Here is a 27,806-nt window from a genome sequence, read left to right on the forward strand (position 1 = left end):
TGACCCCTTGGAATTTTTAGCATATTGACACCTTTTAGGATGAAAATTGTTTAGGATAGTATCCAACTTCGCCTAGGTGCCTGTCTATCCAAGGTTACAAGCGTGGTATCAACCGTTTCGTCCACCTTACTCTCTGTTCTCGCTCCCAAAAATTTTGCCATTCTTCTATCGTACTAGTCCTTTCCTCCTGTGCATTTCTTTATCCGAATACCTCCACTTTTCTCAGGTATATTGCCCTTTTCTTCCAAAGCAAGAAGTTTCATCGGAATAACCATTGCTCTTTTTTGTACTTGTTCTTGCCTTTTTTGATATTTTTTTACTCTCAGGATTTTAGATTGCACCTATGTGCAACCTCTTCTTACTCGCCACTAGACCACCTTCTATAACTTGCTTAGAGCATCAACACTCGTTGCGGCTTTGTTAGCTGTGAAACGAATTTGCTATCAGAATTTCAGCTCACTATCGATTGTTATTCCAAGATGCTTGACTGTGCCTTTCATTTCAAGATGCTTATGTCCCACTCAAATAGGAAAAATGTTATCGATTTTTTTTTTCGTGAGAATGACACTATCTGGCAACTGATTTAGAGAAATACTATAGTTCACTAAAAACATACAATCGTGCTCGGCGCTGGTATGACTTACAATCTATCATAAAATCCACTCTTCACTCCGATACAAATGCAGCAGAATAATGACTCCTACATACTTACTTAATATACCAAGTAAGAATGTTGATCTAGCAGCGACTTTACAAAAATGATTTTTTTAATTTCAAAACCTTTTATTACGTAGGCCATCATATTCTTCCTAAAGTAAGACATAACATTGAGTGATTAATCCATTTACCAAAATGACATTAGGACTTAATCAGAGTAAAACTACTTAATTAAAGGGTCTCCATACATGTAATACTCCTATATGGCCAGTTGGTATGGAAAAAAATGTCCCTACGTTACGGTGCTGACAATATTCATTTTCTCTCTCGTTCGAGATACCTTATCTATACTGCGCATGCTTGAGACTGCGCAGAATCGAGCTGAAACCTAGGAGGATAGAAAAATCGTTGCCATTCTGTCTTCCGTAGTCGGAACAGCTTCCACTTATAGAAACTCTCCATATAGAAGTATCACATATATGAGGGTCTCTCTCTCTCTAGATGAAGTAGATTTATTCATATTGTTTAAAATTATTCCATTAATCAAATATTTAGTTAGCAAGAAGATGGCAAATAAGTATCATTATATTATTATTATTTTACTGGTTATTAATGTATTGTCCAAAATTTGTATCTTATTTTGGAAATTATGTTCCAGATATATTTCAATGCCCAAGATGCAGGTGATTCTTTTGCAATTTCAAAATTTGAACATACTTTCAATAATTCAACTGTTTCCATGTATATTTAATATTTATGAGGGTTCAAAGTCCGAGACGCATTCTTTTTCGGAAAACGGATTTATTAAAAATAACAATAATTTATTAAATGGAAAGAATTATGTAAATATGGGTCTTTTTTGCCGAGTACAGTTTTCATTTATTCTCATTAAAAATGTGTGTTTATAACCTCCGAAATATATTTTGGACTAATAATTACAAAAAAGTGTATAATTTTTATGATAAAAGTGAATGTAACGTACTACCTATGGTAATTGTAATTACGTATTCATAAAACTGTAATGTCTTCCTTATTGTATATTTTTAGACATGTAATGTCTTCCTTATTGTATATTTTTAGACATGTAAGAAAACGAAGCATAAATCAAATAACTGTCCAATAAATTAAAAACTGTAACTTAATACCTTCATTTCTCCAAATATCTCTAAACCATAATGATATTTATATTGTGACTAATATTCACAGCTATTATTTGGAAAAAGAGGAAGTCACTTACTATCCAACTCTCTAAATCACAACTATACTTAGTTATAGTATACTTATAGTGGAGTGTTGATCTGTAGCTTACCTATTTTGGTAATCGAAACAGGAAGAAAATAAATTTTAGCAAAAAGACAACATGTAACGGTGGCTTTGTCTTTACAATATACTATAAAAGACTCTATCGTCTACTTTTTATTTAGATGTAAATTTGTCACCAATATATTAATCTAGCAGTACCTCTGGAAGTTTTCAATTTTTGTCTTGTTTTTGATTTCTTTTTTCTTTACAACCTTTTCACATTAATAACTGACTCTCTTCATCTTGGTATTGGAAAACGGTGCATACGATGGTATAAGCTAAGAATGAGAAATGGTGTTTTTGCCTGGGTTCTCATAAAATAGTATATTTTATCATTTTACTGATATATGAGTGCTACTTTAGACTATAGCCACTATAGATTTGAAACTAACAATATGTTATTATGCATACATTAATAAATTAATGTAACTTCTTTCTATATGTCCATTAGTACTTGATTGTATTTTAGGTTAGTGTATCTTTTGAAGTACCTAAGTAAATTAGGAACACCAGGGGTGGATGCGAATCGTGGACCGGCTCAAGAACTAGAAGTCAAACCCAGAAAGGCGACAAAGCAAAATACAACGTCAATACATATGGATATTATTTATAAGAACACATTAGCATTTCTAATTATTAAATAAGCATTTAATTTTGATAAATGTCAATGCAAGTGAATAATATTTTAGATCTTTGGACTATTATGAGGGTTGTCTAAAAGTTTCCTACCTAACATCTGGTTTCTGGCCTAACAAAGAAACAAGACATGGTCTCCTTTTAAGTTTATACACTTTTACCAGCGATGATCTTTTTAACTCTTCCAAATAATATTTGCCGTATTTCTCCTCAATATAGACTTTTACGTATGCGATAATGTCCCCGTATAATCCAGTGACTATCCCAAAAAACGGTTGCCATCAATTATCCAGTCATTGTTACCATGTTTGCCTCTTTGGTAGCAGATTTGTCATTTGCCTACTTTCTCGTTTCAGCAGTGTAGTGGTGGATCCACGTTCCATCTACATTTATGAATCGACACAAAAAATCCTACTCATTATGCTTAAACCGCGTCAATATGGCCTGGGAAATGTTCATTCGAATGCGCTCTTATAATTCTTCAGTCGGTATGTGGCAAATGCATTCTTTTGATATGCAGATTGCCCAACATTATACGGTCGTAAAACGTGGTGCAGACTCCGTCGACAGTGTCTAAATCCCCTTTTATTTGTGTAGGCGTATTGCATTACAAAAACAAATATTCAATTATTACTTGATACCCAGTTTTTTCATTTTTAAAAAAATATTTAAATAAAAAATACTCAGTTATATACGATTGTCAAACAAAAACTAAGCGTCCAAAATAGCTGAAATTTTAGTGAGAGGCTTTCAACGGACGCGCAAATGTATTTCCCAGTTCTTATCGATAAGGGGATCTTCAGGTGGAAACTTCTCAGTCAAGCCTCGAACAATAAAATGTATTTAAAATGTGTTTTGAGTAAACCACAATATGACCCAACAACTTCCAAAGAGAAAATACCTTTATGTACCTCTTGTTATGAAATAAATGCTTCGGTAATAAATGAAAGCCAGAAGTCTTCTCACCAAGAGCTATTTTTTTTTAATGAGCTACTAATGAATCCTTTTTACTAAGGTAGAATTTCTGTAACCATTATTGATATTCATACTGAAAACACTGTTCACTGTTACCATTACATCAACAATTACAATTAACTGTCTGACCACGTTATCGTCCAGAGATCGAAGTTTTAACTTGATTATCAAAATGCACGTCAAACAGAGTAATCGTGAGTGTTGGTGTTATAGTAGCATTAAACAGTGTATTCAGTATTATTATATTGATTAAGTTATTAAATTACATGGCAACGCCTATATAACAGCATTTTTATATTGACATAACAGGAATTTCCGTGTTATTCCACATGGCCCTTTCACTGTTGGAAAACGTAATAAGATTAGTTGTTGTGAACAATGGGGCAAGTGCATAATCATTATTTGGTACTATTGGCTATATATTTATTGAATTTGTAGACTATGAGAAAATACGTGAAGATTATAATTACGTGGTCTTAGTCCAATTTTTCGGTGTGATTTACTTTTATTTCTCTTAATCCAAATCCTTCAATTTTTGTCTTTGATCCAGGAAAATTTTAATTATCTTAGGTCTCATTGTTTTACAGAGGAAAGAGATAATGATTCTATCTATCCGCGTAATATTCGTAATATACAAATTCGTAATCAATATAAAAATCTATTTTGACCTCTGGCACTTCCGGTTTACTATCTATGACTATTTTATATCACAAGATCTCATTTTAAGTATTTGACGTGAAGGAACTATCGAAATAGATGGTATTCTTGTTAACTTGAAATCATATTAAAAAAAAATTACTTCTTATCTAAGACTGCTATCACGAAGCCATTTGCATTAAATTTAATTATGATTTTCATTATTACTATTATAAATATTTTAAAACTTGGATAATTCGAAAATTGTAATTGTATCAGTTTTCAGAAAATTCAATAAAATCGCTCACTTGAATTTACTACTATAAACACTATCCTTCTTTTTAATACGCAATTTCGTCTATTTTTTAGAGTTCTAAAACTAATGACGAAATCGATAAACTGATTCATTTTTGCTTTTTACTTCTGTTTTAGTTGATTTGAATTGAGACAGATCTACAAAAGTTTAAACATTGTTAGATCGGAGAATCCGAAAGACATTCTTTGTTCCATGACAGAGTTTATAATTGTTATTATTTCCTATTATTATTATGATTCGATTATTGTTATCTAATAATACTTTTTTACAAATGTCTAAATAAAGGGCAATGAAGAATATATATTCATTTTCTCGTCAAGAAGAGTCATTAGCACACAACTCTAAAAAACACTTAATCACAAACTAGACACTCGGAAGAATTGACACAAAGATAAATAGAGATGCTGATAAGTGGTATGGAGATAGGCATGAGCCTACAATCAATACTCTGTCGGGGATTATAAATTCAATTCTCTAACTTTGCTATCGTGCGTTCAATTGTTTAAGACTGATAAAAATGTATAAAGATATTGGAATGTGTGTAATGCTTGAAAAATCAGGAACTAAATTACGTACATTTAGGACCAATAATTTAAGTAGGATTTACGATTTGTGCTGCAGATTCAAGTCTGTAGTACATTCTTTAATGTATAGAGAGAAACACGATTAACAAACTAATAGTTTTCCGAACACCCAGTAAAGATTAGTTAGATTCACATTTTCATGTACATTTTTATTATAAATTTGGAAGATTATAAGATGAGAGTTATCAATCAAACAGTCTTGTTTTGCCTCACTTTTTTGCTGCAAGTACTCAAGTTATCGGCAGTTAATTAAGAAGTCGAATTGTTGATCTTTGGCAATCCGGTCTGTCACTCCGAGAAATTCCTGGAAGAATATACAGGACATAATGTTGTTGTAACGAAGTTAGTATTTCTCTAACACATAAGCAACGATTTTACCGATTTTAACACGTTGAGTCCTGGTGCGGTTCATAGGCCCGCAACTAAACTAAACTAAACCGAGCTTAGTTTATAAGATTGCTGTTCTCAACCGCCGAGCTTTAGGTTTCTTGGGATGGCGCTGAGTATTCACATCTTAGTGGTGGTCGTGTTAGGGCCTACAGACGAACGAGTAAGAAAACAGTTTGTAAAGTTGGTACCGGAAATGATAAACGCGCATGCGGTAATTTGCTAACGTGAGATTTGAGAAAGTAGCGACGAAAGAGCGTTACATTGTCAATTGTTAACAGGTATGATATTAAGAAGGCCGACCGGGAAAAGCCAGAGGTACAGGACGAGTGAGAAGTACAATAGAAGATAATTAGTTCTTGGAGTGCGAAGTGCTGATAAACCGATTTCATACCGACCTTTTGCTCTAGAACATATAAGAAATCGACTTTAGTACCAAGAACGACTAGCGTAAAACAGAATGGAAACACGGTGAATCATCTATCTAAATATGCGTGATGGTGGAGCCAGGGCGAAAAGGAGACGTGTGGCAAAAGTCGTACCACTCAATTTTTTGTTGAGTTGTAGCTAAGGTATGGGTATTGTTGCTGTTGACTCAAAGTCACGTCTTGATCAGGGGTAATATGAATAGATATCGATACATTCAAATTCCAACTGGATAACTTTCGCCCACATAGCCGGACAAACTTGGGATTTACAGCGTCCTCCTCAAAATCTGATTGATCTTTGACAAAAGATAAAAGTGATAAGGAATAAGATGCTTCGGGGGGATAAAGATCACCTTAATATGAGTATGCTTAGATAGAAAATTTTCAACTTTAAAATATTACGAACGTCTTGATATATACATTAAATATTGTTGAAATATACTAGTTAATATAGTATAATACTTCTATAAGTATAGTTTATCACATTTTTTATAAAACGAACACGGTGCGCCGGCTTCACCAGTATCAATTACAACCAATGTAGGTAGATGTTGATTCGTATATCCTGATATAAATAGCATTGGATAAATCTATATGGGGTATACTTCAACCAACCAAGTATTAATCAGATGGCTTGATTTTCTCTGCAGTATTTAGAATATAGAAAGGATTTGAGGTATTTGATTGAAAGTAGATTCGAATTTACCTTTAATTCTTATTTAATCTTTATTCCTATTTTAAAAATAAATTGAAATCGAGATGGGTTGGAGTGGTCTGCGTGTAACTAGTATGCTACCCCCAAAGAAGTAGCTAGAGAATTTTTTACAATAAACATAGCAAATGTACACCTTGTAAGAATTGTAACTGGAGATACACCTATCACTGACGTTATAAAAATAGATGATGAACGTAGTCATAAAATAATCCACTAATATAATCAATCAATCTTCTTTAATAATTTTGGGTGAACACGCATTTCAGCAGAGTTATCTAAGCATATTTAGGTTTATGAATTATATCCACTTACCACAATAAACAGAATACCTGGGAAAATTTTCTCATGCTGATTCCAATGTTAAGATAAGAAACTGTACTGTACTTAAAGTCATTGGGTAGTTTGAATTACATATTCTGTGGTTGTTGAACAAATGTAGATATATAATAAATAAATATATAATAAAATACTTTCTAATTACTAGAACGTTAATTATAATTCCATTAATTTTTGTAACACTTGTATATGATTTTAAAAGCATGTTGTAGCAAATAAGTACTCAGACCAGTTTTCAAATACACACATAACACAAATTAACATTTTTTTATGTTACTATCGTTATTTTAGTTTAGTAGCAGGTTGAAACACATGGGAAAAATACTTCAAATGCAGTAAAGGAACAATTCAGATCAGTTTAAAACATTTTATTTACAAATATCTGAAAATTCTCTAAACTATTAATTACTTACACACTTCAATTTTACAAAAAATGCATACATAAAGAGTTTTAAGTTTGGAATACCGCAATTATCTCGGAAACAACTTACACGATTTTATGTTATTTACATTGTTGTCAGATGTTTCGTTTATCTATAAATATAATTAGACTGTTCTTCAAAAAACATCACCTTGAAATATTGGGAAATATGGTTCAGTAATGTTATTTATAAGTAATTGTCATAATTTCGGAGTTGTTGGAAAATATATTATAAAACTTTAAAAATATCTTGGCTTGTATTAATTTATGTTTTAAGAGGTTTCTACTCTGCTTACTTATTCAAACTTGGATTTATTTTGACACGAACATCTATTTTGCTGTAGCATTTCGTAACAGTAGACTTGAGAATTCCATTAGGATATGTATCATTGAATGAATTATCTCTATAATGCAAATGGCAATTGAGTAGCAAATATTACGCGAAAATTATTTTTTAAGAATTGTGAGAACAAAAAATAATTAGAATAGTCTATTCGAAGTAGCCAAAATCATTATATTTCCAGAAAATCGAAAAATCTGACATCACAAATATAGTTTGCGATTAAAAAACCCTTAATATCTAAAATTTATACAAATCTTGCAAGCCGCTTCCGAAATAATTGTGGCGCTGCATACTTGACGCTTACTCTGTATAATAGCACAGATTTCATGTGTTGGCGTACCGTGTTATAGACATTATAATCCCAAAATTCTTTAAACATACTTTTAGACGTTTTGCATTAATTTAAAAACTGAAAATGTGTTCTTGTATTGTATTGCCAATCACTTATATTTAGAAACTGCAGTCACATTTTCAACATTTCTATCCAAATAAAAACATTTGCAATAGTAAGATGTACCTACACTTTGCATTGAAATTAATATCGCTCATATTACAAATAACAAACACAGGGAGGACTAGATATATAGTTAGAAATCATAATTTTTGATTGTAAATGGATTTGTTGGACATTGATGAATACTAACAACTATTGAAATTAGATTGAATATTTGACAATTTTCAAATTATATGAAGTTAAGATGAGTTTATTTATAAGCTATGATCTTAATAAAGTCGTGAATCTTATTTTGACGAAAATAATTTAGTCTAATAGCTTCTCGGAAATTATGATTGGGTTAACCTTTCTTGTTTCATTTGCAAATGTTTTTAGCGCATTTTGATTTAAATGTGCTAAAGCTGACGTTTTGTTCGTTCGTCCGTCTGTCCGCACTTAATTCCTATATAGCTGTATATGTGCCTACAAACAAATGAAATTTTTGACATTTTTAGGAAACATTTAATCATTTTAACCGAAATGTGATTCCATTGGTCAAATGACAGGAATTGACGTGAATCGACGTTAATAGACATCATAAGTCATCGACCAACATAACAATACACGTCAATTGGCTTCAATGGACGTCAATTCATGTCATTTAGGGTCATTGTTCATTTCATAAACCATATCATAATGAGAATTATCAAGAAATAATGAGAACAAAATTATAAAATAAATGAAATTATATATAAAATTTCGTTTTATGAATTAAGATTTTTGTTATGATTGCTAACGATAAAAAATGCGCTATAGTCTCTCGAGAGTGCGACGACTTTTTTACCTGTTTGAAATTTAATATTTATTAATTCTATGATTAATTCTTATGAGCAGCATAATCGACAGAATATTGATTCTTACGGTTCTATTACACAACTGAATTAAGGTCCATAAACAAAGGAAACCTATAAAATAATAGGTATTTGTAGAATGAGTTTTTGAAATTTTCACCAAAACTTTTATAAAAATATAGTTCTAGGTAAGTATTCACATTCAGCTGATAGGTAATTTATCTGATGCAGGATCATAGTTTCCGAAAAGCTATAGTACATAAAATGAAATCTGCTGGGTAGATTGTATTGTACGCACCATCCACCAACAACTGCTCAATCGTTTGTATTTTTTACTATTGTTTACTAATGATTTGCTAGTTTCCTTGATTATATTCATCTCTGCAATCCGCAGAATCAGTTTCAATTCCTGTTTCTTCTGGGTTGCCGTTTAACACGACACAACTACTGTAGTATAATTTACAGTATTATTATCATTATTATTATTATTACAACTATGTATCAAATATAAAACTCAATATACGACAGATTGCAGTATACATATGTTAAACCATACAACAATTACAAAACATTTAGTAATATTTTAACGACAATAAGTAAACCCCATTATTTATCATTTTATTTATATTTTGTTCGTATTTTACTCAATATGAGAATACAATATAAGTAATACCATTGGTAATATAAACAAAAGTATGGAGCACTTTGTCAAATCATGAAATTTTTCAAGTTCCATTCATGTTTTTATTTTAAATTATTGACTAGGGCAGATGCTGTGGAATAGAAATTGGAAAGTCTTCATCGCAGCTTGATTCCTGACTTGAAGGAGGGGTGTCTAACTGAGGCAAACCCAAATCCAAATATTCTTCATTTGCAGTGATAGTTAATATTCTATCTAAATCTTCAACTAACTCGGAAAATACTGGACGTTCATTTGGTTGGTAACTCCAACATTCACGCATCAACATATATATTTCTAAAGAACAACAAGGCGGTTTCTCCATTCTGTGTCCATTTCGTAACAACTGAAACAGTTTTTCTACACTTGGAACAGAAGGATAGGGTGTACCTAAAAAATATTCAAATTATGTTTGTCAAATATGAAGAAGAAATTGTTCATTTTGTGTCACATTAATAATATTCAAAAACACATTAATAGTGGATTTATTTATTGTTGAATGATTCATTATTTCCAATAATGCACGCTTCTCAAGGCTATAACAACACAGTTTTGGTTACTACCCATTATCAAGTTTTTAGAGATTAGAGAGGAGAAAAGTGTTTTTCTTGCACTTATACGGGCTAGTTATCTTGTTGCGATGTTTAAAATTTGATACACGCAATTAAAAATTTCCATTTTATAAGCCACGAACGATTTGATGAAAAACTAATCAAGCATATAAGGAAAATATATTTGTCGTACCAAAAGCTGCCGTATTATAATTACATTATACTATTTGTCATTATTCATTCATTTTTCTTACAATTGGTCCTTGAAAGATTCACTAATTGAAAAAATGAGGAGAATAAATAGCACCATAATAATATTGATAAATTCGTAAAGATAATTGATACCTCAAAATTTCAGTTAAAATGATTAGTATATTCCTTTTATTCTACAATTTCATTATTCTAATATTTCTCAGACCTTTTATATATGTTTATGTTTCTAAATCGTATGATTTTAGGTCTCTTGTGTTTTAAAATTAATTTGTATTTTATAATTTTTAAAAGACAGACAAAAATTTGACGTGTCGACTACTTTCAGTGTATCTATTATTGTAATATTAACCAACAGATCAACTACATCATGATTTTCAAAATAAAAATAAATAAAACCAAATACAAATCTGTTTTACTCTGTATTAAATTTTACTTAAATGATTTAGGTCTTTTTTATAATTTATATAATCGTAGCTTTGTCGTCCTTATGAATATTAACCATTTCTAATAATTCTCTTTTTCATGTATTAGATTTCGATCCAAGAATTTTTGAATCTCTATAATTGAATTTATGTTTTTTTGATATTTCATGGTTCGTTAATGCAGTTCTATTTTTTTTATCGTATTGATGATCTCTTAGTCTATTTTCTAAATACTGAGATGTTTGTCCTATGTAGACAGCGTCACAATTAGTACAAGGCACTTGATATAAAATATTACTTCTTTTGATTTTTGAAGTTTTAGATTTTAATTTAGTGAAATATTTGGATAATGTATTATGTCCTCTATGACTTATACTAATATCATATTTATTGAAATAATTCGATAATTGTTGGGCAAGTCCTTGTACATATGGTAAGGAAAAATGTTTTAATGTTTAGTTTCTGTTTTGTTTCTTAATTGATTATAGTATCTATCCTTTCTTGAATATGTAGTTTATCATTTTTTCAGGATAATTATTTTCTTTCAGTGCAGTTTTTGATTTTTATAGCTAAGCATCTAAATTCAGGATCTGATAGTTGGATAGATCTATCTTAGATCTAACTTATTATCACTGATCTTTTTTGTGACATAGGATGACACGAATTGAAGTTTAAATATCTTGAGGACCAAGTTGGTTTCGTATACCATTTTGTTCTTATGTTATTGTTAATTCTATATAATGTGACATCAAGAAAATTTATTTTATTACTTTTTAAAAATGGTTCTCATAAAAACGAGAAAGCTATCAATGATAAATATACCTAAATAATTTAAGTAAAATGTATAGTTCTATTATAAATATACTCGTCTTTGTATCGCAGATGAGCGTTGAACAGAAAACTTTTGAATCTATGAACAATGTTTTAAATAAATATATTTTACTTCTTCTTTGGTGTAACTCAAACATTAAAGGAAAAGACACTTACCACCTAATGTCATAATTTCCCATAACAAAATACCGTAAGACCAAACATCTGACTGTGTGGTGTAAACTCTGTGGAATAGGGCTTCAGGAGCCATCCACTTAACAGGTAATCTTCCATCTGTCGTTTTTCTGTAGTAATCACTGCAGTGGATATCCCTAGCTAATCCAAAATCAGCTATTTTTAAAATATAATCATCACTTACTAATACATTTCTTGCTGCTAAGTCTCTGTGTATACACTGGAAAATTGAGTTACATTGTAACATTTACTAAAGTGGTTGTTTCTATAGAGATGTAGAAACTTTACTCACTCTTCTTGAAGCCAGATATTCCATTCCTCTAGCAACTTGATAAGCAAAAGATACTAAATCTTTTTGTGTTAATGTCTTCTTTTCTTTCTTTTCTCCGACAGCTAATTCATAGCCAGCTGAAGGCCGATGTTGTCTTAAAAAATCTCTTAAATTTCCATCAGGAGCATATTCTACTATTACGAATAATGGACCTTGTTGTGTACAACAACCTAATAAATTTATTATATTTATATGTCGTCCTATCATTTTCATCATTTCCATTTCTGACACTAAATCCATCATTTCGTTATCGGTGTGGCCCTCTGAAATAATATATTTTAAATATGATAACTATTTAATATCCAATTATTTTTTCTAATATTCAAATACAAATTTTCTATTTTGGTTACAAATTGTAAACTGATTACTAAAATTTAATTGATCTGTAAAAAATATTCTTTAAAGTCTGAGGTATCTAACCTCCTGGTAGATTGTAATGCGTTTATAGATGGTGTAATTCGAATATACAATCGGCGGTTTCATTTGAATTTACTCACCTTTCAACATCTTAACAGCAACAATAGTTTTACTTCCAGATTTAACTATGTTAGATGCTTCAGCTTTAACAACTCTACCGAAAGCACCTTCGCCTAGAGTTTTTCCCAATATTAGCGAGTCTCTTGGTATTTCCCAGTCAGAGTCCATAGGTAATTCATATTCAGACACCATCCCATCTTCGCAATTAGCGTTTTGAGATTTATGTTTTTCTATTTTAACAACTGGCATAAGCTGAAAAATGAATTGCTTTATGAAACGATAATTCATGTTTGTTTAAAAAAGAAAAGACTTCCAAAATTGTGTCCTCTATTACTAGAATTTCTGATAGAAAAGTCGCATCCAATCCAAACTAGAATTTAATTTTAGAACCACGACATAAATATTTTTGTAATAGGGGCTAATATGTTCTTGAAACATGCATATATGTAATACTCCTGTACGGACCGTTCTTAAGGGAAAAAACGTCTCTACGTTACGGTGCCGACAGTATTCTCTAAAATATTAGTAGTGGGAATAGTGGGAAAATAATAACTAACTGAAGCGCTCGGAGGAGAGACAGAACGATACACTATTTGTTTCACTTAGTCGGAACATCTTCCACTTATAGAACTATACACTAATATAACTAAATATTTCTTTCTTGCAATAATAATATGTGATAAAGAAACTTCCAATTATGTTTTGTGGTAGATTTGGTGGATATAACATCGGGCCATTGAATTTATAATGAAAAATATTTGTTTTTTTACCCTATCCTTAATTAATAAAAATAATCATTTATTTTTACCAGAGGCTCTGAAATATTTTCCGAAGAGTTGGTAATTTTTTCTATAATAACTTTTTTCGTCCATTGAGTAACAATAGCAGCACGGGCTGTTTCAACAGCAATCATTTTTTCTCGTTTTTCTCTAAAACAATCAAATAATATAAATGCAGCAGCTTTAAAGAATACTTCGTACATTATTAGATAAAATTATTAATTATTTAAATAAATTATGTGAAGGAAATAATGGAGCTTTGCATTTTTATTCACCGTTGCACTAAATGGTAGACAATGTAAATGTGTGATTTGCATTAAAATATTAGTTTACCTACTCTAATTTTCCTTCAAATAATGTATTTATTATTCGTACAAGAGAGGTAAATCATAAATCAAAATAAACAATTAAGTTGATGCGAATAAATTATAAGAGACTAGGACTGAGAAATAAATGAATGCTTTAAAGAAACGAACGTGTTACCAATACGGTGAAAATAAATACAAAGTTTGTTGAAAACTGACGATTTTGGGATAATAATAACCTGCTCTGACTGTTTTGGTGCTCAGGTCTAGGCTTTACACCGTTATCAAACGATCCTTAGAAATGTCAAGTTGGAACGGTTTCTGTTTCAGCTCACCATGAACCGAAATTATCGAAACTGTTTGCAAACAGTCACAAAATTAGATGGAACGTTTAGAAAATTGTCTAAAAAACAATCAATTTTCAGTTGGAACACCTTTTTAGTATCACGTATGAGCATAACCGTTTCTGAATTATTTTCAATGTTGAAACAATCCTATTGTTTTATTGATATATGATTATATGAGGGAAATTAGATAGATGAGTGACGTTAATAACATTTTCACTACTGTGATCATTTTGATTAGTTTCCAACTGTCAAAATTTTACATAAATCTGACATAAGTTTGAATACATATATAAAAACAGTTTCCCTTATTGGATTAATATGGAGCTAAAGGATTTCGCTTTGTAATTAAACATTATTTTTTATGTGAAAAAGCAGTTGAAGAAATCGAAGCAAAATTTCGCGAATTTTGTTCTGAAAATAGAGCGTCCCAATAATTTGTAAGCGGTCCTCTGTTTTTAAAAGTGGTCAAATGAACACGAATGGTGTCGAACGTGAGATACTAATAAAGTATGCGATGTGTTCCATAAACTGGTACATACAAAAAGGTATCTGCAAGGTTTGTTAAACGCGGATCAAAAGCTTGCACGCATTAAAATTAAAATCATACGAATATTTGATTATCTTCAAACGTAACCCAACTATATTTTTCACACCGTTATATCCCAGTAACAAAAATAATCCCAAGGGAACAAGAACTGTTTTTTTTTGGTCAATAAGGTAATGGTCACAGTATTTTGGAATTCCAGAGCTGTAAATATTATTTTGGACTCATATCTCTGTAATCGATTTAGTCTTCGAAATTTGAATCCAACAAATATAAATGGACAGCGATATGCAAATCTACTTGTATTTTTAAATTGATCTAATTCTAAAAAACATTATTACTAGATAACAATAGAAGTAACTCACCGTTTAATTTTTTGTCGATAATGCATACAGATGCATGAAATTACAAAAACTACTAATATTGCAACAATGCCGATTATAATCACTATTACCCCCACATTAGCTCTTGAACTGCTTGGCTCTTCTTCCAGGACTTAAAAGAAATAATTTATTCTGTCACAATAAACTGTAACGCTAATTTTTCTGCATTATCCAGTAATTGAAACTCATTACAATATCCAAAAATGAGAGAGTTGATGATATAATGCAAATAATACAAAATGGCAAATATAGAATAATCATTTATTTGATCGTTAACATCACTACAGATTATAATCATAATTATATCATAGTTTAACTACCATTAATGATTACTAAGTTTCATAAGCATTTACAGTATATTATTTACCTGGCTGTTCGTCAACTACCGTGAGGTATGCTCTGGATACTGTAGTTCCGAGACTATTAGAAGCAAAACAGGCGTACCAGCCTTCGTCAGCGTGAGTAACATTGAGAATTTCATATATTTCTGCATTCATTTTACCATCATCGCTCTTCTAAGAAGAAATCAATATAAAAATTTATATCTACGCTGTAAATCACATGCACAATATGAAACACATTTAGACTACCAAATATTCAGGAGTATCGACTAATTTTTCAAAATTCATCAGTACAAATAACTAGTTTTTTTATAAAAGTGTAAGACAAGCAATTATTATGTGAAAACAAATTGTTAACATGATAAATACTACCGTAACATAAATCAAGTTGTTTATTGTTAGCAAAATATACATTTAGTACTATAAAGTAAAATATGCCACTAAATAAGACATTTTCAAAATATCTTTTTAATAGTTGTCACGACAGCAGCATTTAGAGTTTTTATTTTATTCGACAATTTACTAAAACTGTTCATTGCCTTTTTATTTTTCTACGGCTCATAAAATATTTCAGCTGAAGTCTGTTCCTAGAAAAAATGATCACTTTGAAATTGGACTAGGTCATGGCAAATCAAATAGATGTTTAGACAGTTTTGTTTACCGAGGAGATCAGTCATTTAACAAACTTCATTTCTGCTTGAAAAGAATATTTCGGTTCTTAAGTATATATTTCCTGTTGCTTATACCTGGAGCTCTACATTGGATATTTTTAAATAGTTTCTCAATCCACTTTAACCAAGTATACGTACGGGAGAAATGTGTTACTTCTAGTTAATGTTTCAGCTTTTATCACGTTTTGATCTTCGAAAATACGTTAAATTGACATTTCTGTTATTTTAACTATTAGTTTGCTGGCTGTTTGTTATAATCCTCTTATAAATCTATGATTCTAGTTTTCTAGTCCTCAATTTTGACTTCCTCATGGTATTCTACTTATTTTTGTTACTCTTTACTGTATTTGGTTTCTTCAACTTTTTATTTGCTTGCAGAATTTGCTTTTTTCATCTTTATAGTTGATTAATGCAACATTCATTTAATCTGTTAGTTTGTATATTTGAAGTTTGTCTATTATACCTGTTGGGAATTACAGAATTTGTATATTTTTTGGGCAATAATTCTATTGATTCCTGTCGTGTTCTCATGCTTTTATCTTTATACCTGTCTGATACCTTCATATTTTATAAGCAGTGGTAAATGATAAACTTGATTGATTCTCAGTACGTTAGGCGATGTTGAGTTTTATACAAGTATCAGTTAAATTTCTTGCTAAATTTTTTCTATGTATATAAATATTCTTTTTTCATAGATTTCAGATAAACGATAATTGAAATTCGTAGACTAAACATTACGAAACTTTTTCTCAGATGTTTGGAAAAATATTTTTTTCAAATAAACTTCTATGCTAAGGTAATTGCATTTAATTTGATGGTATGTTAATGTATAATTTCAGTGCGCAAATTTTTATAAGGGGCGAAATACTAAATATAATCCGCAATTGTTTCAAAATTTTTCTTTATTTCAAAAAGTTCCGGTTCTCGTTGTTTATATCATATTAAAAGTTATTTGGACCGTTCTACTTCGAAATACAAGCATATTTTTAGAAATTCGATAAATAAATAAAATGTGAACTAGCATGCTGTTTAAATTTATTTCATTTACGAAGGAGAGTTCGATTAAAAAGTTTCAAACGTCATTATACACGAATTGGCTATCAACGTGTGTTATTATTTAAATTCCAGAACACTTCTGAAATCATAAATTTGTTTTAGAAGAGAAATTATACTTTGCAAATAATTATCAAAACTGATTACACATTTTTAAATAATTGAGGTACCTACATACAGAGCGTCAGTACACTTTTGTAAACATGAACGTGTTAATACTTATAGTTTCATCGAACCACAGTTAACCTAAAAATGCTTTCTCTATTTTTTTTTAATTCATAAATAATACTGCTTAGAAACTTGTGTTACTATTATCCTTACTTTTTGTTTGGCAGTAATACTTTATTTGACGTTATATGAACTATTGTTTCGTATTAATAATTTAATAAATCAGTGAATAGTTTTTCATTAATGGAAAAATTCTGGAAAGTTCTATTGGACTATTATTTTATACTCGATGCATTAGAAGAGTTACACCAATAAAAAATAATTCATAAAAAATTTTATCAACATGTACTCATTAAAATATTAACAAACACTTCTTTACATGTTTGGGCATGTACTAAAAAACGCGGCCGATGTGTGATTGTGGCACCTCGTTCCAAGCAACTTAGTGGATTAATGGCACCAAAGTCTGTGGAGGATAGTGTAACTTGTACAGTCTACTATCAATCATATCCTACATAAATGTTAAATGGGATAGACCTATCGTGCCATGTTTAATAATATTTAAATCTAGCATCGAGGTGGCATCGACAAGACATCAACGCCAGCTTTTTTTGCGAAACACGTGCATTATGTGACCATACGTTGTTGTCCTGCTGTAACTAAGGCAGTAAAGTGAGTTGTAGGAAATTATCAAAATAACGCATAGCTATTATATAGCCCCTCAAATCATTATTCCAACAGTCTTTTGTATACGTACCTTCCAATAGCAAACCCAATACGTCGCTCAATACATTACCATTTACTGCGTCCTATTGCTGCCGTTTTCTGCATCAATTCAAACTATGACGGCAGTGGTCAGCAGTCAAAGGAAACACGACATAGTATAGACCTAGTAAAAGTTTTACTTTTCTCTCCAAATCATTGTGTCTATTTTGACACTTGGTTATATGCCCTGGTTGACAAGTTTGTTAGTCCAACATAAGTAGTCAAATAAACAAAATCTGTACTATTCCGCTATCGTGAACAAAAAAAATTGGAAGAAAAAATCAATTTTTGTAAACAAGGCTACTGATAAAACGTTATTTTTATCATAGTCTGCTCAAAATATGCTAATGATGCTTGCCTATACATCAAGGTCATATAATTTATTCTGAGTGTGACAATTCTTAATGATATTACTAAGTATATCGTAAAATTTTTGGTAGAAATATATCAACGTGTTTCTAGTAAATCACAATTATAACTAAACCTTTTTTCCGTAGTTATATGAAACATGAAAAAATTGTAATTGAATTGAATCATCAATGTTTCATTTTCATTTCATTTTAATATAATACCTAATAACTCTCACTACATCAGCAACCTTAATTAACTAACTTAATAATTATAGCTACCCCGATTTATCAAATATATTTCTCAAATATTATGTAAGTTTGTTGCTTCCATTCTCCTCTCTCTAAATTACAAACAGTAGGAATAGAAAATCAAGTAGATTTTTTTATACATTAAAATTTTTTGCTTATCGATATTACATTGATGTTGCTTAGTGCAGGAGTGCTCATATCAACGTTGATTCATACTACGAGGTTACACGTAGATGCAACTAGACGCACTTCTGAAATATTTTTTGAACAGCATATCTTTTGTCGGCGAAATATGAAGGTACTGTTGATATTAATAGATTCTTAGATATTCTGTGGCTGTGAAAACGAGATTCACTATTTTAACAAACTGAAGCCCTATTCTTCAGAGTTGTCTTCAATGAATGAGTGCACTTACTGTCGTTTTTCTAGTTTTTTATTTGATTTTCCAATTTTCGTGATATTCGCCAGGTTCCTTATCTCCGTGTTTGGATATTTTTCGTTGTTTTTCGCTTCAACACCCTTTATCTTAAATACTCTAAGTTGTAGATTTTCGTATATGTCTTCGCATTTTGGGCATCATAGATTGTCTGATCAAGATGTTTTTTTTTCTGTAATTTCTTTGCTATCGCATGTGTGTTACCAGGTCAACGAAACATACGCATGAGGCTTCTTATATTTTTATCTAGTTTTTTGCCAATGAATCCGCTGAATTTCGATTACCTCGATTCGTCTATAATATCGTTCACTTGTTTGATGAATAGTCCTTGGTGCAGTATTACTCCAGTCGATTGGATTTATCTTTTGTTGAATATTATTTTTCTTCCAAAACGATAGTGAAGTGTTTTCTTTAGAAAGACAGCTTAGATTTGCTTGCTATGTATCTGAATATTTTATGCGTTATATAAGTCTTCGCAGCGGTTCTTTTTCGTCACATGCACGCATTATTACTTTGTTGGTGACCCTATGTCATTATGTCGGTTAACGATATTAGCATAATATATACCAAAGATCACCTATATTTGGTATGGATCACTACATTATTATTATTAAAAGGCATTTTCAAAAAACGATAATGGATCAAGTGAAACTGTACAATGCATACCACACACCCATCCCTCTTAGCATCCACCTCCGGATAAATCCGCGGATGGATACGAAAAAGGACTATCCCTGTTATTTCAACAGGTCCTCATCCTCGTTCGCATCACAGTTTCACGTGTAGATTCCTTTCTCTCCCCTGAGTTCTAAGGGAGATATGTGAGAGTTAGCCTGTTGTGTGTGTGTGTGTGTGTGTTTTCGCTGCCTCGGGTAAACCCATTCCAACCTTTTTTGGCAAGAAAAAATCCAATCCGAGTGGTCCTTCGCCTTATTTACAGATGCCCTGGATGTATAACTCGGTGCTTTATGAACTGCGGAGTTACCGTGTCGGGGAGTGTCCTCTTGTAATGAGTAAGGATGATACTACTGTGATAACGGGATAGGTATACCCTATCCTATTTTTTGTTAAGACTCTTTTGAAACGTAACTACAGTATGATAAGCATTTTTATCTGTTTGTTAAAAATACTTATATATATATACCCGATAATTTTTTTTCGTATTATTATAATCGCATATTGTACTGGAATGGTCAATACTTGTAGTGTAATGTAAGAAAACTATAAAAACGACTCACTACTCTTGTTACAATGAATGGCAGAGATATTCTAGATATTATTATATAACATAATTAGAAGAAAAGAGAATAGTAGGAGTGTTGATTGATAAATGAAATTAGATAATAATACTTTGAAACAATTGTTGATTTGTATTGTGAATATAGTCAGATTTTCTTTCGATTATGTTAGATAAATTGCGCTGAGTTAAAGTGAACTAATACTAATTAAAAGTGTTTGTCTAATTATAAGTACCTGAAGTATCTTAGCATCACAATTTTTTACATCGTCGTAAGAACAGTTAGCGTAATTGTAAAGTGATTTTGTCCATATGATAAACGGATGCAAATCAGATACAAATTCACAACTGAGTCGAACATTGTCTCCAACAACAACAGTCGTATTTTCTAGTTCTGCTCTTAATATTGGGGTATTGTGATATCTTTCTAGAAATGAAATTTTACCATCACCACACATATTGTAAATTAACACAATTACGAAAATAAAAAATAGACCATCACCATGTTTAATTACAAATATAACATTTCAGATTCATAACAACATTGATTTATTATTACTTTTCACTATTTAATGAATTTCAATTGAATATAATATATGCACAATGTACATTTTATGATATGCATGAAAAGGATTTGCGTTATTATAATATAATTTATTGTTTTTTCAATTCAGATCATAATCTAAATTTGAGATGGCAAATAAAAGAGTATTTTTGTGATTTCAGATTTAAAAAATGATAATTTGTCAATTAGAGGTACAGAGAATCATTGTTTGGAATATTTAAGAATTGAACTTGATATTTATCACATTCTATTTACACTGTTCTTCTGTCTCTTTTTCTTTATGAGCGAAGTAATGTGAAATCTGCAAATATGTATCACAAAAACAATAACCGGATGTTGTGTTCTTCACAGTTTCTGCTCCACACATCATCACAGGTTTTATTATTAAATTGAAAATTTGAAATATAGTGAGGGGATTTCCACCTTCCAACATTGGCTGAACATTAGACGAAGCCTGAAACTTTACCTAAACTTATCAAAAGAAATTAAAACGTGGCAAAAAAGTGATGAACACCATACAACAGGACGATGGATGGATGATACTGGGAACTTTGGTTTTTCATACAAAAAACGTAGCATTCATGCGCGAGAAGGGTGTAGTTGTGTATGTGAGTGTTTGTAGTTGTACCACAAGTATTGGTTCCGACTTCGTTCCAATGTTGGATATTCCTTTGACGCGGCTCAAAAAAACCGACTTTCCATGACTTACGTTCCAATACCAATGCTGGAAGCAAAACATTCGTCGAATGACATGCGCACTACGACCACACGATGCTTCCAATCATACGATCGTCCAACATTGGCTTTACGCCATTACATGATCGTCTATTTCAAATCTTCATTAACCATTACTGTTAATTGAGCATTTGAATTTTTCCACTTCGTCAAATTCATTCTTTTCATAGCATTATATTTTCACGTCGTTTTCCAAATCTCATCATTATTGCTATTCCTTTTTATTTCCATCTTTTAACCTTATTTTGTAATTTCAGTAGCATTTGTTTTAAAAACTTACTTCTGTCTTTAGTTTAACCTTTTGACTGAATAAAATGCTAGTTGAGATGCTATTCATAAAATTTCTATCTCCATTTTGTATTCATGAACTCATTGGTATGGATTGTATCGATTGTTGACTTTCTTTGTATAACTTCACATTGGTACTAACAACCTATGTCTTCAGCTCTACCTGCTAAGCTAAAGAATAATTGCTGATATCACTTTATACACCATAATTAAAAGTACTATACTTCTTTAGTTTTTGCACTCCTGCTGATCCCCCCTTTCCATGTATTGTAACAATTTTCTCATATTCTCGTTCTTCTTCTTTTATCACTTTTCCGTTTTTATTCCGTGTGGTATACCTCTATTTCACCTTTATGGGTTTTGTTTAAAGTAAATATCTTGAATAAACTTCATATAATTAATAATTAAAAATTCTTAATAAAAAACTCGAAATAAATTTCTTTCAACAATTCAAACGTACAATTTTTTTCAATTTAATATGAAATATCGCACACGTTTTAAACCGTAAGCTTAAAATAGATTTCTGATAGTTTTCAGTCCATAATTTTCTACATTAATATTATAACATGGTAATAATAAATTTATTGTTGTTATGAATCCATAACGGATGTGTAGAACAATATTTTGGTTATATTACTATTTGATAGGCCTTCACCACACAAAGAAATGTTATAACCTGTTCTAATTTTGTCCAATTCGATTTACTTAAATCTTCGTCACATATTTCAGTACCATTTAATTTAAACCACTGAATATACGGTTCCAAATCAACAATAATTTGTGGACATTCAAAAGTAACGTTTGTGTGAGTTAAAACTGTTTGGTTTTGTGGATAGCCATCTTTTATATAAGGTTTCGAAGGATACCTCTCTGTTCAACAAAAGAAAACACGTCATAACTTTAATCATAAATATTGAGGCACATATATTTGTTTTTTCGAAATTTTGAAAAGTTATGATACCCATTATCACGCAAATCTTAATGACTTACGAAAGCAGTTAAACGGAAGAGTAACTTTTCGCTACAGTGATTATACTCAAATTGCTAGTTTCTGATATTATCTGACATGAAAGCAAAGACAAATGTGTATTATGCCGAAGATTATTTTTGTCGTATACTTTCAACATAAATAATCTTCGATATGTTCAGTACATGAAATGAAAACTGTGAAAAGGATAATTGAAAAAGATAAAATATAAATATAAAAAAACCTGAATATTTGCGAATATTTGCGATGGCACTAGTTCATTCGTCAGAATCTTAATATGCATAACGTTGAGAATAAGATTAATCTGATTGGAAATAAGAAATAGGAATAATTGGAAAATCTTGAATACTTTTTAGATATTATGCAGAGAAAACACCATAATTTATTTGGTTGAAACTGAGAAAATAGAGAAGAAAATTGAACAATCTTCATTAAAAGATGAAGGAGAGTAGGCTTGGAGAGATCCGTTCAAAAATATTCATGCCTTTTCCAATATATTAGGTGAAGTATATTCGTTTTTTTCTGAATAATATAAGTATGTAATAAGTAGAATTATATGAAATACAATGCAAACTTTATAGAATTTTGATAAATATGTAACTTGAGATACTTGGGAGGAAATTTATAACTACTATCATTTGTAATGATAACTTATACATAAATATAAATTCAAATACATCCTTGAATGTGATGTACTTGTATTATTATGAAATATTGATTAATATGAATTTTTTCCATTAAACTTGATTCTTCAGTTTCTGGTACAAACATCCAAATAAAAAATTTTAAATTCTAATATTTATATTTCAATGAAAACACCACGTTACCAATTCAAAACAAAGATAGTTGTGTGAATCAATTTAACAAAAAATAATCGTATTTTTATCCTAAAATCCTAAACTTTCCAGTAATATGAAAAAACGTTTTTGACTTACCCACAACGTCCACAGCGAAAGTGAAATTAATGCAACCAACGATATTGCAAACGTGACACGTATAATTTCCTCTATCATTAGGAACCAGATCTTCCAATGTTAAAGACCAATGATTGATCTTAATGTCCCCAAGTTTTCGAGTAGGAGGCGATTTGTCGTCTCTATACCAAGTTATATTTGGTGAAGGAACTCCCGCAGCTTTACAGTTTAATCTAGCCATATTGCCAGCAGGCTTAACTACTAGCTTTTGCATTTTTTTTATGAAATAGGGAGCTTCGAAAACAGTTACATTAAATTTTTTTAATAATATTGAATCGTTAAGAAAACATCCATATAGACTGCTATTATGGTGGGAATTCGAATTAAGTTCATAAGTAGCAGAGTTATTCTAAAAATTTATACATTTAATTGTGAATGGTACTTCAAATATTTTAGGTTACCTTAATTATTTCGCCACTTAAATCTTCATTGTTATATAAATATTTCCATGTTATGCGGCTGTCGTTTCTTGGACACTGAAGAATTACGGTTTTATCATTTGTTGTTGTTATGTACTCAACGTTGTCGTTTGGTTCATTATTGTTTTCTTCGATATCTGAAAAACGGTGAATTTATTGTTGTAAAAAATTGTTTTTGTTTAATATTTCATGTAACCACTAATAGTAATATGCTTCTATTACATACATTTCTATAATTAACTGCATTTTGCTGTCAATTTAATAACATTCAGAAACTCATTATATCGATAACTTCGAAATTATAGCTTTGGTTGACGAAGCGGTTTTTTATTTTTTCATTGGTATTATTGCTCTCTATTTTTTTTTCATCATATAATTCGTTATTGATATTGTAAGTGGCATATAGAACAGAAGTGATAACTAGATTAATGAAATAGAAGATGTGTTTGACGAAAAACGCTAGGCATGTAAGGCAATAATATAATCGATATATTGTAAAAGGCAAAAACTCATTGTCATTAAATAAAAATCATTTTTAAATCTTATTTCCAAACATTCTTCGTACTATTATACAAAATGAATGCGGCGTTCATACAAATTGTTTGAAAATCTGTGTTTCGTTTACATTTCAGTTTGTCTGTGACTCAATATGAGTTCATCTTTTATATTCAGTCTTGAAACAAATTCGTTGTTTGCATGAAATTAGCCAAGAGAAACGCCATCAATTACTTCCAAATTATAGATATTTATTTCATTCTCAGCATACGGTTTTTCAAAATGTCCCCGGCAAAACTAAAGGAATAATTTTGAAAAAATTTGATTGAAAAAAAGGTAATTATCAAAAATCATCCCCCACCCCCTATCGACTTGTGATTATGGGGGTGTTAGAGGGAGGTAATTACAATATATGGAATGTGGAATTAGGTTAGGTTAGGTTAGGTTAGATTAGGTTAGGTTCTACTCAAGAACACTATTCATACAACATCTTTCCGTGCTCTTTTAACACCCCGCTCCCAACACACATTTAATAACACTTCCATTCAATTTTCACAATTCATCTTTCTCGTCAAGTTTATATATCGAGCGAAATCTAATTTCATAATCCTTTTTATCCTCATTATTACTATTTGATCCATTTATTACCCTATTTTACCATAAAAAAATATTTATTGAATTTTCAATTGTGTATGTATTTTTGATATGATAAAATAATAATTACTGGTTACGTCAATTAACAATTATAATTGTTCATAATTCCACTGAATTGATTTCATATATTTTTCACATATTATTTTGACTATTTAGCTGTATTTTTTGTTTATATATTTTCAAATAAAATTTATAATTTGTCACATAACACATAATTCCGAAAATGTCAATTTTTTATTCTTTAACCCTCTCTATTACTTTAGCAAGAATGACCGATGGCTGGAATAATTTTTAGGTGTTCAGTACACTTTTCATTATTGCCCTCCACAACCCCAAGTCGATAGGAGGGTGCGGGATGGTGTTTAGATAATTACCAATAAAAATTATGAGTTTCAATTTCTTAGCCAAATAGCTAATATTTTAGGTGGAGAATTTACTGAATCCATTGAATTGCAATTATGCAAATTATGCAAACGCCCCTATTATATCAGTTGATGTGGAAAGAAGTTTTTCCATTTTATAAATTTTTATATTCAGACAGGAGACAAAATTTTTCAATTTAAAACTTCCTAAAACATTTAGTGATTTACTGTTTATATAACTATCGACAAATTGCTTGCTTTGTGAATAAATGCATACTTAGGTTTAGTTTAGTACCTATCTATGTATAGAAAATCAAAATGTCTGTTTATTTTAAAGTTAATCAATATATCAATGTATGAGAATATTTTTTGCACACTTTTAACATTTATGTGCAAATTCTGACTAAATGATTTATGTATTTATGCGCATATTTTGTTTTTTCATATTTGGGTTTTATCAGCCATTACCTATATTTGATAATTTGTTTAAACAATAATTTTTTTGTCCTATTTCGAAGTGGAAGTGTCTAATAATGTTCCTTATTATCTTGAAGTTTATTATAGGTATACGAAAAATTATCGAAAGTAGAATGTTCAATAGTCCAAAAGCATAAAAATTTCACATGTTAAATTGAAATAATTTTGATACATACCTATCGAAGATACAGTATATGATACTAATTCAGTGAATATAGTTAAAATCATGTAGTTCCAGATATGAACCTGCATGATTTATGCTCTGCCACGTCCTGTAAATAAAGTATTAATAAGTTACGTTTGTTTAGACCATGTATAATATATGACATTATTTTAGAACATAAAAGTCCATGTATAATAAGATTAAGGTCTTGTTGGGAGTGGTTACATAATTCATTAGCTCGTTTATAAACAATCGAAGTATTGTATCCTATTTATTTAATGGGAGTTTTTATTTAACACTCCATGTATCTGTTGATTACTACATTTGAAGTCGTTGATAGAGATAATAACAAATATGCGATGGAATAATAAGTAACAAACAGATTATAATTATATAGACAGAATCGATCAGCAAGTTCAAAACAAATGACTCCTGAATTCTATTTATTTCAACAAAATAGCTTGGGGTGAAAGTAAGCATATTACGGTGACATTGTTGTGTCAAATCATATTTTCCAGTAGAAATGGAGTGGAGCTCCTAATCTAAAATTTTATTTTAAATTTTTTTCATGTCCAAAAACTATAATCGGGCTGTCAAAAGCTATTTTTGTGAAGAAATTAGAATAACGGTTCATAATTCAGCCAACCTTATCCGGCCGGAAATGTCGATCTGTAGGTTGAGGTGACTGCAACCCGTACTTTTAAAAAATAATAGTATCGACGCCCCAGTGTATTTTCAAGAAACTAACGAATATTTCAAGATTCTATTGTTAGAAATTGAGCCGAATTTCCGAGTAACATTTTTTATCATGGTAAAGAAATATTTTAATAAAAAACGTGGCTTTCTAGTTAATCCAAAGCTCAACACACTATTAAATACCACAACACAACACTCATAATTACTATATTTGACATACGTTTCGATAATCAAGTTATCGTCCTCTAACACAGAAAGGACTGTAGTAACCGGTTCAAGAACTTCAAACATAGTTATGATTTCATGAATATGATCATGAATTAAAAAACAACCTTTCCACAGAAAATGAATCAAACTTTTTTAAAATGATGAATTAAATTGAATTAATCAATATAATGTAACGTTTTGATCTGAAATTCGTATTAGTTGGAATCAGAAGTAGAATCGTTGTATTGCAACTCATTAATTCAAGAACTTTAGAAGTCATTGCCAAGTTTAGTTATCATTCAGTAAATAACGCCAATGTCATCTTCTAATAAAAGAATTTTCATTCAAAATACGTTTTTGCATTAAACGGATTGAAGTATATGAAATGTCTTTAGATAAAATAAATCGTTTCGTGAGAATGTAATTTTTTACTATTCTACGGGATACTAATTTTAAT

General features: G+C 30.4%; 1 protein-coding gene across 4 annotated transcripts in view; it reads right to left on the minus strand.

Annotated features, from left to right (window-relative positions):
• Positions 1–7,327: 7,327 nt before the first annotated feature.
• The window catches only part of LOC130894547 (fibroblast growth factor receptor homolog 1-like), a 44,032-nt gene continuing 23,553 nt past the window's right edge, over positions 7,328–27,806 (minus strand). The window contains exons 2-12 of one of the 4 annotated variants that reach the window (XM_057801435.1): positions 26,460–26,555; positions 24,278–24,432; positions 23,838–24,225; positions 20,563–20,753; positions 15,424–15,571; positions 15,039–15,168; positions 13,507–13,627; positions 12,719–12,950; positions 12,183–12,484; positions 11,873–12,110; positions 7,328–10,089 (exon numbers count right to left, since the gene is read on the minus strand). In XM_057801435.1, the coding sequence (XP_057657418.1) occupies positions 9,782–10,089; positions 11,873–12,110; positions 12,183–12,484; positions 12,719–12,950; positions 13,507–13,627; positions 15,039–15,168; positions 15,424–15,571; positions 20,563–20,753; positions 23,838–24,225; positions 24,278–24,432; positions 26,460–26,535 (2,289 nt within the window). In that variant the 5' untranslated portion in view covers positions 26,536–26,555 and the 3' untranslated portion in view covers positions 7,328–9,781. Of the gene's footprint in view, positions 10,090–11,872; positions 12,111–12,182; positions 12,485–12,718; positions 12,951–13,506; positions 13,628–15,038; positions 15,169–15,423; positions 15,572–20,562; positions 20,754–22,590; positions 22,785–23,837; positions 24,226–24,277; positions 24,433–26,459; positions 26,556–27,806 lie in introns of all 4 variants that reach the window. The other 3 variants (XM_057801428.1, XM_057801451.1, XM_057801443.1) reach the window with 3 other exon arrangements.

The sequence above is a fragment of the Diorhabda carinulata genome, chromosome 1 (genome assembly GCF_026250575.1).
Source record: "Diorhabda carinulata isolate Delta chromosome 1, icDioCari1.1, whole genome shotgun sequence".
In the NCBI taxonomy this organism is placed as follows: domain Eukaryota; kingdom Metazoa; phylum Arthropoda; class Insecta; order Coleoptera; family Chrysomelidae; genus Diorhabda; species Diorhabda carinulata.